This window comes from Pithys albifrons, chromosome 14, assembly GCF_047495875.1.
Source record: "Pithys albifrons albifrons isolate INPA30051 chromosome 14, PitAlb_v1, whole genome shotgun sequence".
NCBI classification, from domain to species: Eukaryota; Metazoa; Chordata; class Aves; order Passeriformes; family Thamnophilidae; genus Pithys; species Pithys albifrons.
In genome coordinates this window covers 20,628,872-20,646,276 of record NC_092471.1, presented here as the reverse complement: position 1 = coordinate 20,646,276, position 17,405 = coordinate 20,628,872, and the positions used below count along the sequence as shown (strand labels likewise).

General features: G+C 59.3%; 1 protein-coding gene across 5 annotated transcripts in view; it reads right to left on the bottom strand.

Moving 5' to 3' along the window:
* The window catches only part of ZNF185 (zinc finger protein 185 with LIM domain), a 72,373-nt gene that overhangs the window by 25,424 nt on the left and 29,544 nt on the right, over positions 1-17,405 (bottom strand). For 3 of the 5 annotated variants that reach the window (XM_071569227.1, XM_071569228.1, XM_071569229.1), the window contains exons 10-18: positions 14,199-14,237; positions 11,552-11,632; positions 9,667-9,735; positions 6,939-7,022; positions 5,715-5,759; positions 5,288-5,368; positions 2,459-2,542; positions 1,940-2,056; positions 391-474 (exon numbers count right to left, since the gene is read on the bottom strand). In XM_071569227.1, the coding sequence (XP_071425328.1) occupies positions 391-474; positions 1,940-2,056; positions 2,459-2,542; positions 5,288-5,368; positions 5,715-5,759; positions 6,939-7,022; positions 9,667-9,735; positions 11,552-11,632; positions 14,199-14,237 (684 nt within the window). The remainder of the gene's footprint in view (positions 1-390; positions 475-1,939; positions 2,057-2,458; positions 2,543-5,287; positions 5,369-5,714; positions 5,760-6,938; positions 7,023-9,666; positions 9,736-11,551; positions 11,633-14,198; positions 14,238-17,405) is intronic. The other 2 variants (XM_071569230.1, XM_071569231.1) reach the window with 2 other exon arrangements.

Below are 17,405 nucleotides of genomic sequence, written 5' to 3'. Positions count from 1 at the left end.
GTTCCCTGGTTACCCCTCCCATGGGCATCAGTGCCCTGGTTACCCTTCCCATGGGCATCAGTTCCCTGGTTATCCTTTCATGGGTATCAGTTCTCTGGTTACCCCTCCCATGGGCATCAGTTCCCTGGTTCCTCTTCCCAACCCTGACACTGGAATTCTGGGCATTCAGTAGTGACTATTATGGGTTATCCAGTGCTCCTGTGTTACAGTCTCACTGCCCAGGGGGTGAGATGGCCTTGGCTGTGCCCCACCTTGGCAGTGCCCCTTCCTCAGCTCCTGGTGTGGGCACTCCCAGCCCAACCACAGCACCCTCATCCCTCCCCCAGAGCCCCCTGCAGGAAATTCCCCCTGTTCTCCCCCCAGGAAAAGCCATCCCATTATTTCTCTTGCCTTCTCACAGGGAATTCTTCACTCTGCCCACGGGGTGACACCCCCATGTCCATGTCCCTGCTCCCACCAGTGCTCTCCTGGGACCTGAGGAGAGGAATGTTCTGGTTACACTTTGTCCCAGTTCAGCAGGTGGGACCAGTTTATCCCTGTGTGGGTGTGACCAAAGCTGGGCATTCTAAACCCTCTGGGCCATTGCCCAGCAACTGTTCCCAAGGGCCCATTGGCAGCAGCTGCCCAGGGCACAGCTGAGCCCTCAGGCTGGGAGCTGGCTGGGAAAGAAGCCTGGCAGAGGAGCTGGGAGAACTGCCCTGCAGGGACTCCTTGGCACCTCCACACCCACCTGAGGGCTCAGCTCTGCCCATGGGCCAGCAACCATTCCAAAATCCCCCCTGACTGCCAGAGTCAGATCCCCCAGTGTGGAACTCCCTGCCCTGGGGGAGGCACTGGGGGCTCCCACCCAAACCTGAGGGGATGGAATCTTGGGGTTTGGGGACTTGGGGAACCACTCATTGGATCCAGAGGAGGAGCAGTCCCTGGCCAGGAGGAGCCCCCCACTCTCCACCAGACTGTGCCATCATCTGCACCAACAGGTTTGTCTCTTCCTTTTCCTTTGGACTCGAAGGAACCACGTGGGGCTCAGCACAGGGGCCACCAAACCCCCCTGTGTTTGTGCCCCAGGGGGTGGGTTACACTGCTGGGCTTGGGGGTTAAACCCAATTTCTCTTTGTGCCATTGCATTGATGGTAATATTGTTATTAAGTTCTAACTCTGATTTATAATCCCTTTTGTGTTGGGTTCATTTCTCTGCTGGTTCCCCTTCAAACCAGCACACACACATTTATTTGAAGATGTCACTGAACCACCTGGGAGGAATTTGAGTAAAAGCCCCAACTCCTCAAATTTCGGGGAATGTACAGACCAAAGCAAAGAATAACACCCAGCCCTTCCACGTGGACACCCAGCCCTGACTGGGAAGCTCAAAACAAGGCCCAGAGTTGCCACAGAGGTGCCACCCCATGCCAGATTTTCCTGCTTCTCATGGCACATGTCTCTAGACACGGGCTCTGCTCCCAGATTTCAGCCAATCCTGGCAGTTCAGCTGGATAGGGTTTGGTGGCTCCTCTTAAGGAAGGGTTTTCTCCCAGGTTTTCACCACAGGAAAAGGTTCACCCAATGGAAGCAGGGCTGGAATCAAGGACAAAAATGCCCTGAAGTTGCACAAATGGATGGGCAGGTTGGACATCAGGGAAAAATGTCTTCCTGGAAAGGGTTGTCCAGCCCTGGCACAGCTGCCCAGGGCAGGGGTGGAGTCCCCATCCCTTGGGAGTGTTCAGGAAACGTGTGGATGTGGCACTTGGGGACATGGTTAGTGGTGCTGGGTGATGGTTGGACTTGGTGATCTTACAGGTCTTTTCCAACCATAACCATTCCATGATTTTATGAAAAAACTTGGGAGAAGATTTTATGGACATTGTGTGTGTGGGAAGACACACAAGGAATGATCCCTCACCCTCCAGGAACAGGCGGGGGGGATTATCCCCTTCCTTACCCAACCATGCCAGGCTCCTGGGCAGTGGGTTCCTGTGCCCTGGGCAGCTCTGGGGGGGCACCATGGCCAGGAGGTCCTTGGCCCCTCTCAGTGAGGCTGGTGGTGGAGCCTGAAAACCTAAAATAAAGATCCATGAGAGAAGAAAATCCCTGCTGGGGTGGGTGGGCACGCCAGGCTGGCAGCAGGAGACCCTCTTTGGCCAGAAGGGATGACCCCAGTCCTCCCACCAGGTCATTCCAGTGGGGCTGGAGCTGGGCTGGGCCCTCAGGACTCATGGAATTGCTCCTCTCCTTGGAGCCCAGCACAGACCTGACCTCCAGGGAATGAACAGGCTCTGGCTGAGCAGGACAAGCACCAGGAGGAGGGAAAATCGGGAGGTTTGGCTCCTTTCAGAGGAGATGGAGCTCCTGGTTTATTTAAATCCCTTTCTTGGGACAAGAGTTGGGAGAAGGAACCTCTTTCTGTGCCTGCCCATCCCCAGTGTTGCTCCAAACCCCACTGACTCCAGCCCATTCCTACCTTCTGAAGGAATATTCCATGTCCTCTGTGTGCCCAGGGGCTCTCTCAGTGGCAGGGGGAGGGACATCAGGCTGCCAGCTGGACCTGCCAAAAATGCCAGGGAATGTAGAGCTTGGATGGAATAACCCCACTGGAGTTTCCTCAGCCCAGGAAAGAGAAAGGAATTGGCTCAGAGAAGGGATTTTCCTGCAGAAATCCCCATTTTCACTCTCTCTAACCCAGAGGAGAGGAGGCTTTTGGTGGTGGAACTCACACAGTTCCTTGGCATCAACTCTCATGTGTTGGGACAGGAGTTTTGTGCCCTGTCACAGGGTGGTGCACCTGGACAAGGAACAATGTGGGGAACTTTGGGGAGGACATTCCTACAGCACCAGGAAGCTCCAGGACCTGGGATTTACACCATGTTCCTGGGAGCCTGGAGATCCTCCTCAACTCAAGGTCCTCCTCACCCTGAGATCCTCCTCACCTCGAGATCCTCCTCACCTCGAGATCCTCCTCACCTTGAGATCCTCCTCACCCTGAGATCCTCCTCACCCTGAGATCCTCCTCACCTTGAGATCCTCCTCACCCTGAGATCCTCCTCACCCTGAGATCCTCCTCACCCTGAGATCCTCCTCACCTCGAGATCCTCCTCACCCTGAGATCCTCCTCACCCTGAGATCCTCCTCACCCTGAGATCCTCCTCACCTCGAGATCCTCCTCACCTCGAGATCCTCCTCACCTCGAGATCCTCCTCACCCTGAGATCCTCCTCACCTCGAGATCCTCCTCATCTCAAGGTCCTCCTCAACTCAAGGTCCTCCTCACCCTGAGATCCTCCTCACCTCGAGATCCTCCTCACCCTGAGATCCTCCTCACCCTGAGATCCTCCTCACCTCGAGGTCCTCCTCACCTCGAGATCCTCCTCACCCTGAGATCCTCCTCACCCTGAGATCCTTCTCACCTCAAGGTTCTCCTCACCCTGAGATCCTCCTCACCCTGAGATCCTCCTCACCTCAAGGTTCTCCTCACCCTGAGATCCTCCTCACCCTGAGATCCTCCTCACCCTGAGATCCTCCTCACCTCGAGGTCCTCCTCACCCTGAGAGCCTCCTCACCTCGAGGTCCTCCTCACCCTGAGATCCTCCTCACCCTGAGATCCTCCTCACCCTGAGATCCTCCTCACCTCGAGATCCTCCTCATCTTGAGATCCTTCTCACCTCGACATCCTTCTCACCTCAAGGTCCTCCTCACCCTGAGATCCTCCTCATCTTGAGATCCTCCTCACCCTGAGATCCTCCTCACCTCGACATCCTTCTCACCTCGACATCCTCCTCACCCTGAGATCCTTCTCACCTCAAGATCCTCCTTACCTCGAGATCCTCCTCACTTCGAGGTCCTCCTCACCTCGAGATCCTCCTCACCCTGAGATCCTTCTCACCTCGACATCCTTCTCACCTCGAGATCTTCCTCACCCTGAGATCCTCCTCACCTGGAGATCCTCCTCACCTTGAGATCCTCCTCACCTCGAGATCCTCCTCACCCTGAGATCCTCCTCACCCTGAGATCCTCCTCACCTTGAGATCCTCCTCACCTCAAGGTTCTCCTCACCCTGAGATCCTCCTCACCCTGAGATCCTCCTCACCTCGACATCCTTCTCACCTCGAGATCCTCCTCACCCTGAGATCCTCCTCACCTCAAGGTCCTCCTCACCCTGAGAGCTTCCTCACCTCAAGGTCCTCCTCACCTCAGCTGGGAGAGTTGACATCATTTCATAGAATCATGGAGTCAGGGACTGGATTGGGTTGGAAGGGACCTCAAAGCCCATCCATTCCACCCCTGCCATGGGCAGTGACACCTCCCACCAGCCCAGGGTGCTCCAAGCCCTGTCCTTGAAATTCACTCCACCTCCAGAGCTTTGATGAGCCACCACATGGGCCCCAAACCAATGGAGAAGGAGACGAGGAGAGCAGCTCCAGGGAGATCAGTGTTTGCTGCCCACAGCAGCAACTCCTTCCTGCCCCTGGGGCTCTGCTCAGTCTCCTCCCAGGATCCCTGAGGCTGGAAAAGCCCTCTGAGATCAGAGCCCACCCTGTGCCCGATGCCCACCTTGGCAAAGCCCACCCTGTGCCTGATGCCCACCTTGGAAAAGCCCTCCCAGCCTATGGAGCCCACCCTGTGCCCCATGCCCACCTTGGCAAAGCCCTCCCAGCCCCAGGAGCTCACCCTGTGCCTGATGCCCACCTTGGCAAAGCCCTGCCTGTGCCCGATGCCCACCTTGGCAAAGCCCTGCCAGCCCCAGGAGCCCACCCTGTGCCCGATGCCCACCTTGGCAAAGCCCTCCCAGCCCATGGAGCCCACTCTGTGCCCGATGCCCACCTTGGCAAAGCCCTCCCAGCCCATGGAGCCCACCCTGTGCCCGATGCCCACCTTGGCAAAGCCCTCCCAGCCCCAGGAGCCCACCCTGTGCCCGATGCCCACCTTGGCAAAGCCCTCCCAGCCCATGGAGCCCACCCTGTGCCCAATGCCCACCTTGTCCCCCAGCCCAGAGCTCTGAGTGCCACGGCCAGTCCTGCCTTGGGCACCTCCAGGGCTGGGCACTCCTACCCACCCTGGGCAGCCCCTGCCAGGGCCTGCCCACCCTCTCAGTGAGTGAATCCCTCCAGAATTCCCAGGCTGCTGCTCTGGGAAGGAGTTTGGGAACAGTGAAGGGCAGGGCGCTGTTCCCACTGCTCAGCCACACAGGAGGGCCCATTTCCAGTTGTTTTGTGGCCCAGTTTGGGTTCTCCTTCCCTCTCTCCTCTGACCAAGGTCCTTATTCCACCCCAGGCCCTGGTGGGGCAGGGTCAGACCTTCCATCATCCAAGGAGAGAGAGGACTTGTACTGATGGAGCAGCTCATCCACAGGCCTGTCCCTGGAGTCAAGGCTGGACCTGGCAAGAGAGGGACACTGGTGGGCCCCAGGAGGAAGCTCAGCAGGTTGAAGAGCAGACCAAGAAGCAAAAATATCAGACATGAGGTTTTCCTGTCCCAAATGTGACATCTTCTCTCCCTTTCTCCTTAGATCAGCACATTCCTGAGCAAACCCCCAATCCAACCAACCCATCCCTGTGCAAGGAGAGCAGCTGGAGGATCTCAGCCCATTCTGAGGTGGGGCAGACCCACCTCCCTTTGAAAGGGCCCTGAGTTCTGTCAGTGGTGGGTCAGGAGAAGACTCTTCTCACTCAAAAAATCGAGGAGAAGAATTGAATTTTCCAGCGTAACAAGTTTTGCACTCACCTTGGTGTGTAAAACCCATTGGTGGCTTCTGAGTGCTCAGGGAGGCTGAAAAGCAGAGACACAACCTCAGGGAGCAGCTCTGGGGAGGGCTGGACAACGGCAGAGTTCAGAAGAGACAGAGCAGGGAACCCCAAACCTCCCAGGGATGGCCCTGGGTGGAAGGGCAGGAGCCTTTGGGGAATTCAGGGTGTGGGAAGCAGAGTTTGGTGCCAGGGGAGTGCTGGGAATGCTCCTCCCAGAGCAGCCCAGAGCTCCAGCACAGGCCCCTCCACCTGCTCCTGAACCCCCTGGGAGTGTCCAGGGCCAAGCTGGAGGGGGCTTGGAGCACCTTGGGCTGGTGGGAGGTGTCCCTGCCCATGGCAGGATGGGACTGGATGGGCTTGGAGGTCCCTTCCAACCATTCTGTGGTTGATCTGGGAATCTCTGGATCTTTCCAGTGAGGATGCAGAGCCCTGGGAAGGTTGGGAAGGGGCTGCTGGGGCACAGGCAGGGGCTGAGCTGGTTGGGTGGCCTTCAGTGGAGCCCTGAGATGTCCCTCAGCCTCACTGAGCCTCCAGATCCCACTCAGCCACAGTTTCTGAAGGGAAAACCTCCAGGGAGATGGAGAGGGAGCAGCAGGTGGGTGGAGGCAGGAGAGGCTCTGGATCTCAGCTGGACACCTGCCAGGAACCCTTGGGAAGAGCAGGATGGTCCCAGGACAGGGCCTGGATGCTCCCAGAGCCCAGGGACAGGCAGGGGGGCTGGGGGGCCTCAGCTGGGACCGGGGGATCTTTGACTGCTCCCAGAACCCCTCAGGGCCAGGACATGGCCCTTCCTCAGCTTTGCCACTTTGCAGGAGCTGCACTTTCCTTTGGGGCTTTTTAAGGGGTGCAAAAAGTTGGAGGTTGGAGGGTTGGAGAGACACTGTGACCCTCTCTGTGCTGTTAAAAACAGGCAAAAATTGCACTCCAATCTGGGAATAAAGCTGGAAAATGTGGGAATGACCCCCATTAATTTTTGTATCACAGAAAGTAAAGAAAAGGCACAAAATATCCCACAGTTTGATTGAAGAGGGAAGTGGTTTTTCCCCTCCACAGACACTTTTTAAATGAAATTTAGAGAAAGTGCTGCCCAGACTGAGTGTGCTTTTCCCCCAGGGAATGTCCAGGCAGAGATCCCAGACAGCTCCAGAGCAGCAGCTCCTGATTTCACAACCCTCTCTGCAGGAATCTCAGGGGGCTTCACCTTCCATTCCTGGAAGCCTCCTGGTCTCTGGGGGCCTGTCCATCCCATGGGAGCAGCTCAGGCTTTTCCTCTGGAGCTTTGGCACTGAGAAAAGGGAAATTCCAGTGAAAACGTGGCCTGGCAGCATTTCTATGGGATTGTTCCAGGATAATGTGGCAATATTGAGTTGGGAGGAGCAAAAAAGGGGGTGAAATCTCCATACCAGGGTAGGAGGAGCAGCTCCCTGGGCACAGGGCATGGGTCATGGGGTGGTTTGGGTTGAGAGGACCTTAAAGCTCATCCAGTGCCACCCCCTGCCCTGGGCAGGGACACCTCCCACCAGCCCAGGCTGCTCCAAGCCCTGTCCAGCCTGGCCTGGGACACTCCCAGGGCTGGGGCAGCCACAGCTTCTCTGGGCACCTGTGCCAGGGCCTGCCCACCCTCCCAGCCAGGAATTTCTTCCCAATATCCCATCTAATCCTCTGGCACTGGGAAGCCATTCCCCTTGTCCTGTCCCTCCATCCCTTGTCCCCAGTCCCTCTCCTGGAGCCCCTTTAGGCCCCAGAAGGGGCTCTCAGGTGTCTCTGGACCCTTCTCTTCTCCAGGTGAGCCCCCCAGCCCGACTCTATTCCCCCCTTCCCCTCCCCAGCCCTGTCCCCCTGTGTGTCCCTGTCCCCCTCTGTGTCCCTGTCCCCCTGTGTGTCCCTGTCCCCTGTGTGTCCCTGTCCCCTTCCCAGCCCTGTCCCCCTGTGTATCCCTGTCCCCTCCCCAGCCCTGTCCCCCTCCCAGCCCTGTGCCCCTGAGTGTCCCTGTCCCCTTCCCAGCCCTGTCCCCCTGAGTGTCCCTGTCCCCTCCCCAGCCCTGTCCCCTCCCCAGCCCTGTGCCCCTGTGTGTCCCTGTCCCCCTGTGTGTCCCTGTCCCCCTGTCCCCTCCCTAGCCCTGTCCCCTTCCCAGCCCTGTCCCCCTGTGTGTCCCTGTCCCACCTTCCCTTCCAATCCTTTCCCAGCCCTGTCCCCCTGTGTGTCCCTGTCCCCTTCCCAGCCCTGTCCCCCTGAGTGTCCCTGTCCCCTCCCCAGCCCTGTCCCCTTGTGTGTCCCTGTCCCCTTCCCAGCCCTGTCCCCCTGTGTGTCCCTGTCCCCTCCCCAGCCCTGTCCCCCTGTGTGTCCCTGTCCCCTGTGTGTCTCTGTCCCCCTCTGTGTCCCTGTCCCCTCCCCAGCCCTGTCCCCCTCTGTGTCCCTGTTCCCTCCCCAGCCCTGTGCCCCTGTGTGTCCCTGTCCCCTTCCCAGCCCTGTCCCCCTGTGTGTCCCTGTCCCCTCCCCAGCCCTGTCCCCCTGTGTGTCCCTGTCCCCTCTGTGTCCCTGTCCCCTGTGTGTCCCTGTCCCCCTCTGTGTCCCTGTCCCCCTCTGTGTCCCTGTTCCCTCCCCAGCCCTGTGCCCCTGTGTGTCCCTGTCCCCTTCCCAGCCCTGTCCCCCTGTGTGTCCCTGTTCCCTCCCCAGCCCTGTGCCCTTCCCAGCCCTGTCCCCTTCCCAGCCCTGTCCCCCTGTGTGTCCCTGTCCCTCCTTCCCTTCCAGTCCCTCCCAGTCCCTCCCTCTCCAGTTTTAGGTGGTTTAAGCAGTGAGTCCCCCCCAGTTTTCCCTGGCCCCAGTTAGGAGCCCTCCATGCCCCCAGTGCCCCCAGTGCCCCCAGCCTGGCACAAAGGGACTCCTGTGGTGCTGCTGCTCCCACAGGGACACCCAGGGCTGTGTTTGTGGGCTCAGCTGAGTGCCCGTGGCACCAGCCCAGCCTCCACCCACCCTTGGGCACTCCAGGCTCTGCTCCAGCCTGGGATGGCACTCTGGGGGCATTTCCAGCTTGGCTGGCACAGCTGGAGGTGCAGAGTGAGCTGCACAACCTGCCTGGGTGGCCCCAAGGCTCCCACAGCTCTGGAAGCACAACAGGTGGGGCCACAAGTGCAGCTCTGCCTGTCCCACTCCAGATCAGCCCCCAGTTCCCAGAGGTCCCACTGGGCACAAAGAAAGCCCTGCCCAGAGTGGGGGTATTTTAAAAATCCCAGAATTCCAGATGGGTTTGGGTTGGGAGGGACCTCAAAGCCCGTCCTGTTGCCCCCCAGGGCAGGGATGGAGCAGGTTGGTGCCAGTCCTGTCCCCCCTGGCCTTGGGCACTCCCAGGGATGGGGCAGCCCCTCTGGGCTGTGGGATGTGCTGTGGGCAGGGCAGGGGGTACCTGAGGGGGCACAGCCCTGTCTCTCAGGACAGCCAGAACCTTCCCTGCCCTCCAGATTGCCGGTGCAGCCGCAGTGGCAGCTCCAGCCCCTCCCTGGGCAGCACCCAGAGGTTCCTTCAGGACCCTCCTTCAGATTCCCAGGCAGTTCTTTGCTCCTCAGGCTTCTCTCCACACCAAGGAGCTCCCCACACTGTCCCATCCCCTCCAGATTCCCTCCAGAGTCCCAGAACCCACGAGCCACGGGGCGCCACACAGGAGGTGGCAAAGCTTCCCAGGGAACGGCAACTGGAGCAGGAAAATCACATTAAATGCCACAGTGGGAGAGTTTGGGGAGTGAGGAGGATCCCGGAGGGAGGAGAGGGAGGTGGAGAGCCGGCCCAGGTGCGGCTCAGCCAGCAGAGGATGCTCTGGGAATGCTGGGAATGCAGCCCAGAGGGGGCAGGAGCAGGGAATGCTGCTCTGGACACGAACCAGGCTCAGGTCTGATGCCCTGGGCACGGAGCAGCCCCCCCTGCCCACTCCTTACCCGTGCCCACGCTGTGCCACTGCTCCTGAGGCGGGGGTGCCATTCACAGCCTGGCTGTGCTCCCCATTCCTGCAAGGAAAACAGCAGGATCAGGGAGGGAGGGGCGGGAGGGGCTGCCCTGGAGGGGGCTCTTGGCTTCAAACAGGGGCTGGGGCAGAACAAGAGTGAAGGACCCAAAGGGGCTGCACTTCGGGTTCAGGTTCTCAGCACAGAGACCCGGGGAGGTTCCAGCCCCACGGATTCCAGCTGGGAATGCTCCCCCCACATTCCTGATGCCCTTGGGAAGTGCTGCTGCCCTCGGTTCCCCCTGCTGGGGCATTCCCTGCAGGACCCCCGGGCAGAGCCCTCTGTGCCCTTGGGACGGGCAGGGCCACCAGACCCACCCGAGTCCAGCAGGAGTGGAGATTCCCTCTGGAGATTCCCTCAGGGATGGGGAGGTTTGGCTCCTTCCCCCTGCTGGGGGGCTGTGAGAGAAGGGGAAGAGCAAAGCTGGCCCTCAGCAAGGGGAAAAGAGGGGGAAAAAGGGGGGAAAAGGGGGGGGGAAAGGGGGAGAAGGGGGGGAGGGGGGGAAAAAGAGGGGGGGAAAAGGGGGGGGGGAAGGGGGAGGAAAGGGGGGGGAAAGGGGGGGAGAAGGAGGGGAAAGGAGGGGAAAGGGGGAGGAAGGGGGAGGAAGGGAGAGGAAGGGAGAGGAAGGGGGGGAAAGGGGAGGAAGGGGGGGAAGGAGGGGGAAAAGAGGGAGGGAAAGAGGGGAGAAGAGGGGGGAAAGAAGGGGGGGAAAGAGGGGAGGGAAAGGGAAAAAAGGGGGGGAAAGGGGGGAAGGGGGGGAAAAGGGGGGGAAAGGAGGGGAAAGGGGGGAAAGAGGGGGGGAAGAGGGGGGGGAAGAGGGGGGGGAAGAGGGGGGGAAAGAGGGGAGGGAAAGGGGGGAGGGAAAGGGGGGGAGGGAAAGGGGGGAGGGAAAGGGGGGAGGGAAAGGGGGGAGGGAAAGGGGGGAGGAAAGAGGGGGAGGGAAAGGGGGGAGGGAAAGGGGGGAGGGAAAGGGGGGGAAGAGTGGAGGGAAAGGGAAAAAAGGGGGGGGAAGGGGGGGGAAAGACACGGGAAAAAGGGGGGAAAAGGGGGGGAAAGGGGGGGAAAAGGGGGGAAAAGGGGGGGGAAAAGGGGGAAAAGGAGGGGAAAAGGAGGGGAAAAGAGGAAAGAAGAAAGCAGAAAGAAAAAATAAGAAAAAATAAAGAAAAAGAAAGAAAAAAGAAAGAAAAAAGAAGAAAAAAGAGAAAGAAAAAAGAACAAAAAAAAAGAAAGAAAAAAGAAAGAAAAAAAGAGGAAAGGAGGGAAGGTGGGAAGGAGGGAAGTGCCCCCAGGCTGGTTGCTGTGCCCCAGGAAGGTGGCAGGGCAGGGCTGAGGGGGCTCAGGGGTGGCATCCCAGGGGGCTCCGTGGCAGGTTCTGCCCCTCCAATCCCTGAGGGGCCTCCGTGTGGCAGTTCAATGTTCAGGTTGCCCTCCAAGGCCATTTGGCACCCCCAGGACTGCCAGGGGGTGCTTTGGGGCACTGCCCTGCCCCTTTGGCTGCCCCTTGGCTTCCCCAAGCTGAGGTCATTGTTCCTTTTGGATCTTCCCTTTGGTGCAGGGAAGGCACAGTCAGGAGTTCAGTCAGGGATGGCAGCCCAGCAGGGCTGGGGTGGCACAGACCTTAAAGCTCATTGTCTGGGACCTCCCACCAGCCCGGGTGGCTCCAGCCTGGCCGTGGGCACTGCCAGGGCTGGGGCACCACAGCCCCTCTGGGGAGTCTCCTTTGCACCCCCTGCCCCTCAGGCTGTGCCCAGGCAGCTGCAAACCCAGCCATTCCCAAAGCGTGCCCAGGAATGGTGCCAACCCCACCCTGCCCCAGTACCTGCTGCCCTTGGGTGCCAACCCGCGGGGACCTGGCATGGTTGGGCTCCTCCTGTGCTGCTGCTCCTCTTCTATCTCAATCCTTGCCAGAGGGACAAACAGAGACAAACAGCACGTTGGTGCCCATTTTCTCTGCCCATCCTGGCAGAGGGGTCCTGGTTTTGGGGCAGGTTGTTCAGCTGCTCCTGAGCTCTGCTCCTGCTGAGCTGAGCTGTGCCAGGCCAGGGGCAGTGCCCCAAACAGCACCAGCTGAGGGCTTGGGTGGCACAGAGAGATGCCCTGGGCATCATTCCCTGTCCCTCTGAGGGTTGGATGGCACAGAGAGAGACCCCTGGGCATCATTCCCTGTCCCTCTGAGGGTTGGATGGCAGAGACACCCCTGGGCATCATTCCCTGTCCCTCTGAGGGTTGGATGGCAGAGACACCCCTGGGCATCATTCCCTGTCCCTCTGAGGGTTGGATGGCAGAGACACCCCTGGGCATCATTCCTTGTCCCTCTGAGGGCTGGGATGGCACAGAGAGAGACCCCTGGGCATCATTCCCTGTCCCTCTGAGGGTTTGGGATGGCACAGAGACCCCTGGGCATCACTCCGTGTCCCACTGAGGTCTGGGATGGCACAGAGAGACCCCTGGGCATCATTCCCTGTCCCTCTGAGGGTTGGATGGCACAGAGAGAGACCCCCTGGGCATCATTCCCTGTCCCTCTGAGGGTTGGATGGCAGAGACACCCCTGGGCATCATTCCCTGTCCCTCTGAGGGCTGGGATGGCAGAGACACCCCTGGGCATCATCCCCTGACCCTCTGAGGGTTGGATGGCACAGACACCCCTGGGCATCATTCCCTGTCCCTCTGAGTTCTGGGATGGCACAGAGACCCCTGGGCATAACTCCGTGTCCCTCTGAGGGCTGGGATGGCACAGAGAGACCCCCTGGGCATCATTCCCTGTCCCTCTGAGGGTTGGATGGCACAGACACTCCTGGGCATCATTCCCTGTCCCTCTGAGGGCTGGGATGGCACAGACACCCCTGGGCATCATTCCCTGTCCCTCTGAGGGTTGGATGGCAGAGACACCCCTGGGCATCATTCCCTGTCCCTCTGAGGGGTGGATGGCACAGAGAGACCCCTGGGCATCATTCCCTGTCCCTCTGAGGGTTGGATGGCACAGAGACCCCTGGGCATCATTCCCTGTCCCTCTGAGGGTTGGATGGCACAGAGACCCCTGGGCATCATTCCCTGTCCCTCTGAGGGCTGGGATGGCACAGAGACCCCTGGGCATCATCCCCTGTCCCTCTGAGGGCTGGGATGGCACAGAGAGACCCCTGGGCATCATCCCCTGTCCCTCTGAGGGTTGGATGGCACAGAGAGAGACCCCTGGGCATCATTCCCTGTCCCTCTGAGGGCTGGGATGGCACAGAGACACCCCTGGGCATCATTCCCTGTCCCTCTGAAGGTGGGATGGCACAGAGAGACCCGTGGGCATCATTCCCTGTCCCTCTGAGGGCTGGGATGGCACAGAGACCCCCTGGGCATCATTCCCTGTCCCTCTGAGGGTTTGGGAGGCACAGAGAGACCCCTGGGCATCACTCCGTGTCCCACTGAGGTCTGGGATGGCACAGAGAGACCCCTGGGCATCATTCCCTGTCCCTCTGAGGGCTGGGATGGCACAGAGAGACCCCTGGGCATCACTCTGTGTCCCTCTGAGGGTTGGATGGCAGAGACAGCCCTGGGCATCATTCCCTGTCCCTCTGAGGGTTGGATGGCACAGAGAGATCCCTGGGCATCATTCCCTGTCCCTCTGAGGGCTGGGATGGCAGAGACACCCCTGGGCATCATCCCCTGACCCTCTGAGGGTTGGATGGCAGAGACACCCCTGGGCATCATTCCCTGTCCCTCTGAGGGTTGGATGGCACAGAGAGATCCCTGGGCATCACTCTGTGTCCCTCTGAGGGCTGGGATGGCACAGACACCCCTGGCCATCATGCCCTGCCCCACTGGCAGCACTAGCAGTGGGATTCCTGCAGAGCATTCCTGGCTGCCCAGACTCACATTCCCTGGAATCAAAAGACCCTTTCCCACCTCCTGCCAGGCTGGGAGTGCCTGATCAAGGCTGGAAAGATGGAGCTCAGGGGGTTGGACACCAGCAAGTCCCTGCAGCTTCTCAGCGGCTTTGCAGGAAGCCAAAGGAGATCCCTGGGCAAGCTGAGCCTCTGGAATCATGGAATGATCCCCCTGAGCCAGCAGGAAAGAGGGGCCTGGGAAAGCTCAGCCCTGAGGAGCTCAGGCAGGAATGGATTTGGCTCTGGGACTGCAGTTGTGTGGTGGGAGAAGGGGGTTTATTTTGTTCAAAGGGTGATCCCATTGGATTGTCTGCCAGGAACCCCCAGCTGTGGGGATGAGGAGGATGCCCTTCCTCCCCTGGAATTGGCAGGAGGGGTTAAAGGCACTTTGGGGGCACCTCCCATGGGCAGCACCACATTTCAGGTTGTCCCAAACCCAGAACACCAGCAGTGCTTTTTTTCATCTCCAAATTCCCACAGTGATCCCACTCCAAGCATCCTTTTTTTATGGAATTGTCCTTCCTGTGCTCTGAACCCCCGGGATGTGCTGCCCCCGGAGCCCCCCCTGCCCACCCAGGGCCCAGGACGTACCTCTTGGCAAACAGGGGTGGGAATTCCTGGGTTGGGCTGCTGTGGGACAAGGAATAAGGAAACAGTCAGAAACCTGGAGGGACAGACACACCTTGGGCAGGGGCAGAGGGTCCCAAATGTGCCCCAGCAGTGCCCTGGGTGGTGCTGCCCTGTGCCCTGCCTTGGGACCTGCTGTGCCACCCCTGGGCAAATCCCAAACAAAACAGTCACAGAATCACAGAATAGAATCATAGAATGGATTGGGTTGGAAAAGCCCTCCGAGATCATCCAGTCCAACCCTTGATCCAACCCCACTGTGATCACCAGCCCAGGGCACAGAGTGGGGCACAGAGTGGGGCACAGAGTGGGGCACTCTGTGCCCTGGGCTGGTGATCACAGTGGGGTTGGATCAAGACATGGTGGATTCTCACTCAGTGCCACATCCACAGAATCACAGAATGGATTGGGTTGGAACAGCCCTCCGAGATCATCAAGTCCAACCCTTGGTCCAACTCCAGTCCCTTTACCAGATCATGGCACTCAGTGCCACGGCCAAGCTCAGCTGAAAAACCTCCAGGGATGGGGAATCCACCCCCTCTCTGGGCAGCCCATTCCAATCCCTGAGCACTCTCTCTGCAAAGAATTTCTTTCTGCTCTCCAACTTCAGTTTCCCCTGGCAGAGCTTGAGCCCATCATGCCCCCTTGTCCTATTGCTGAGTGCCTGGGAGAAGAGACCAACCCCCACCTGGCCAGAACTTCCCTTCAGGCAGTTCCAGACAGTGCTGAGGTCACCTCTGAGCCTCCTCTTCTCCAGCCTGAACACCCCCAGCTCCTTCAGCCTCTCCCCACAGGGCTTGTGCTCCAGTCCCTTCTCCAGCCTTGTTGCTCTTCTCAGTTGGGTTGGAAGAGACCTCTGAGATCATCAAATCCAACCCTTGATCCAACCCCACTGTGATCACCAGCCCAGGGCACAGAGTGGGGCACAGAGTGGGGCACAGAGTGGGGCACTCTGTGCCCTGGGCTGGTGATCACAGTGGGGTTGGATCAAGACATGTTGGATTCTCTGTCCCTGGAGGTGTTTCAGAGGACACTCAGTGCCACATCCAGTCCCTTCTCCAGCCTCGTTGCTCTTCTCTGGCCCCGCTCCAGCCCCTCAATCTCTTTCCTGACCTGAGGGGCCCAGAACTGAACACAACACTCCAGGTGTGGCCTCCCCAGTGCTGAGTCCAGGGGAAGGGTCACTGCCCTGGGCCTGCTGCCACCCCATTGCTGAGCCAGGCCAGGATGCCATTGGCCTTCTTGCCCACCTGGGCACACTCTGCTGGCTCATCTTCAGCCTCCTGTCAATCCAACCCCCAGGTCCCTTTCCCCCTGTCCCTCTCCAGCCACTCTGTGCCCACCCTGTGCTGCTGCAGGGGGTTGGTGTGGCCAAAGGGCAGGACCTGCACTTGGCCTTGGTGAACTTCATCCCATTGGAATCAGCCCATCCCTCCAGCCTGTGCAGGTCCCTCTGCAGAGCCCTCCTGCCCTCCAGCCTGTCCAGGTCCCTCTGCAGAGCCCTCCTGCCCTCCAGCCTGTGCAGGTCCCTCTGCAGAGCCCTCCTGCCCTCCAGCACCTCGACACTCCCTCCCAACTTGGTGTCATCAGCAAATAATGCCAAAAACAAACAGGAAGAGCAGGTTGATGACCTGGGAAACAAAGGAGCTCCCTGAAAGGGCCTCTTGGATTGGAAACCTCCCTGGGAGCTCCCCCTGCATTCAAAGTTGCTCCTTCCCACAGCTCCCAGTGCCCAGAGGAACCAGCAGGCACTGCCAACACCTCAGAGTCCTCACAGACCCTGCCCAAGTTCCCCCAATGTCCTGGCACATCCTGGGCACCCCTGAGTGCTGCTGGCACAGAATCCCAGACTGTTCTGAGTTGGAAGGGACCTACAAGGATTGAGTCCAACTCTTAAGTTAATACGTGCCCTCCCTGCACCTCATTGTGGCACTCCCAGTTATGTCAAGAGGAAAAGGATTCCCAGTGAAAGCAGCTCCAAAGAAAGGTCCCATCACAGCTCTGGGACATCAGAGACCTTGGACATCTGCTTTGTGTCCTCCCAGAGAGGAGATGGGCAGCAGAGCCTGGAGCAGCAGCACCACTCACAGCCCTGGGAGGTTCCTCCCTCCTCTCAACCCACACAGGGGGTTCTTTTCCCCACAGAACGATTGTGAAGCTGCAATTAAGACCAAGATCTTGTAAATAAAGTGTTGTCCAAACACCAAACTGTCCCAAAAAGCTGCTCCATGTTGGAAGCAGTTTCTGCTGGTGCTGATTTTCATCCTGCACTCAACAAAACTGAGGGAGCAGCTTAAGAACTGAGTCTGAAAATTGAACTTTTGCTTGCAGGGCTCTCCTGGTTTTCCTTCTCCTGAAGTTTCATCCCTGGCAGTAAGGAGGACTTGGAGAATTTCTCCAGTTCTGCAGAAACCTGCAGATACCACAGAATCCTGGAGTGGTTTGGGTTGGGAGGGACCTCAAAGCCCCCCCAGTGCCACCCCTGCCATGGGCAGGGACACCTCCCACCAGCCCAGGGTGCTCCAAGCCCTGTCCAGCCTGGCCTTGGACACTCCCAGGGATGGGGCAGCCACAGCTTCTCTGGGCACCTGTGCCAGGGCCTGCCCACCCTCCCAGCCAGGAATTCCTTCCCAGTATCCCATCTAACCCTGTGCTCATGTAAAGCCATTCCCATAAAATCATGGAATGCTTTGGATTGGAAGGGTCCTTAAAGCCCATCCACTCCCACACCCTGCCATGGGCAGGGACACCTTCCACTGAAACAGGTTGCTCCAGCCTGGCCTTGGACACTCCCTGGGGTGGGGCAGCCACAGCTTCTCTGGGCATCATCACCTTCCCAGCCAAGAATTCCTTCCCAGTATCCCATCTATTCCTGCCCTCACTGGGAAGCCATTCCCTGTGTCCTGTCCTTCCACCCCTTGTCCCCAGTCCCTCTCCAGCTCTCCTGGAGCCCCTTTAGGCCCTGGAAGGGGCTCTCAGGTCTCCCTGGAGCCTTCTCTTCTCCAGGTGACCCCCCAGCTGTCCCGGCCTGGCTCCAAAGGGGCTCCAGCCCTGCAGCATCTCCATGTCACATCCTCGGCTGCTGTGCCTTCTCCCTTCCCCTTCAGAGCCTTGGGACCTGCCACCAGCCCTGTGGGACACCCCCAGGAGCCCCTCCCAGCCCCTGCCCCC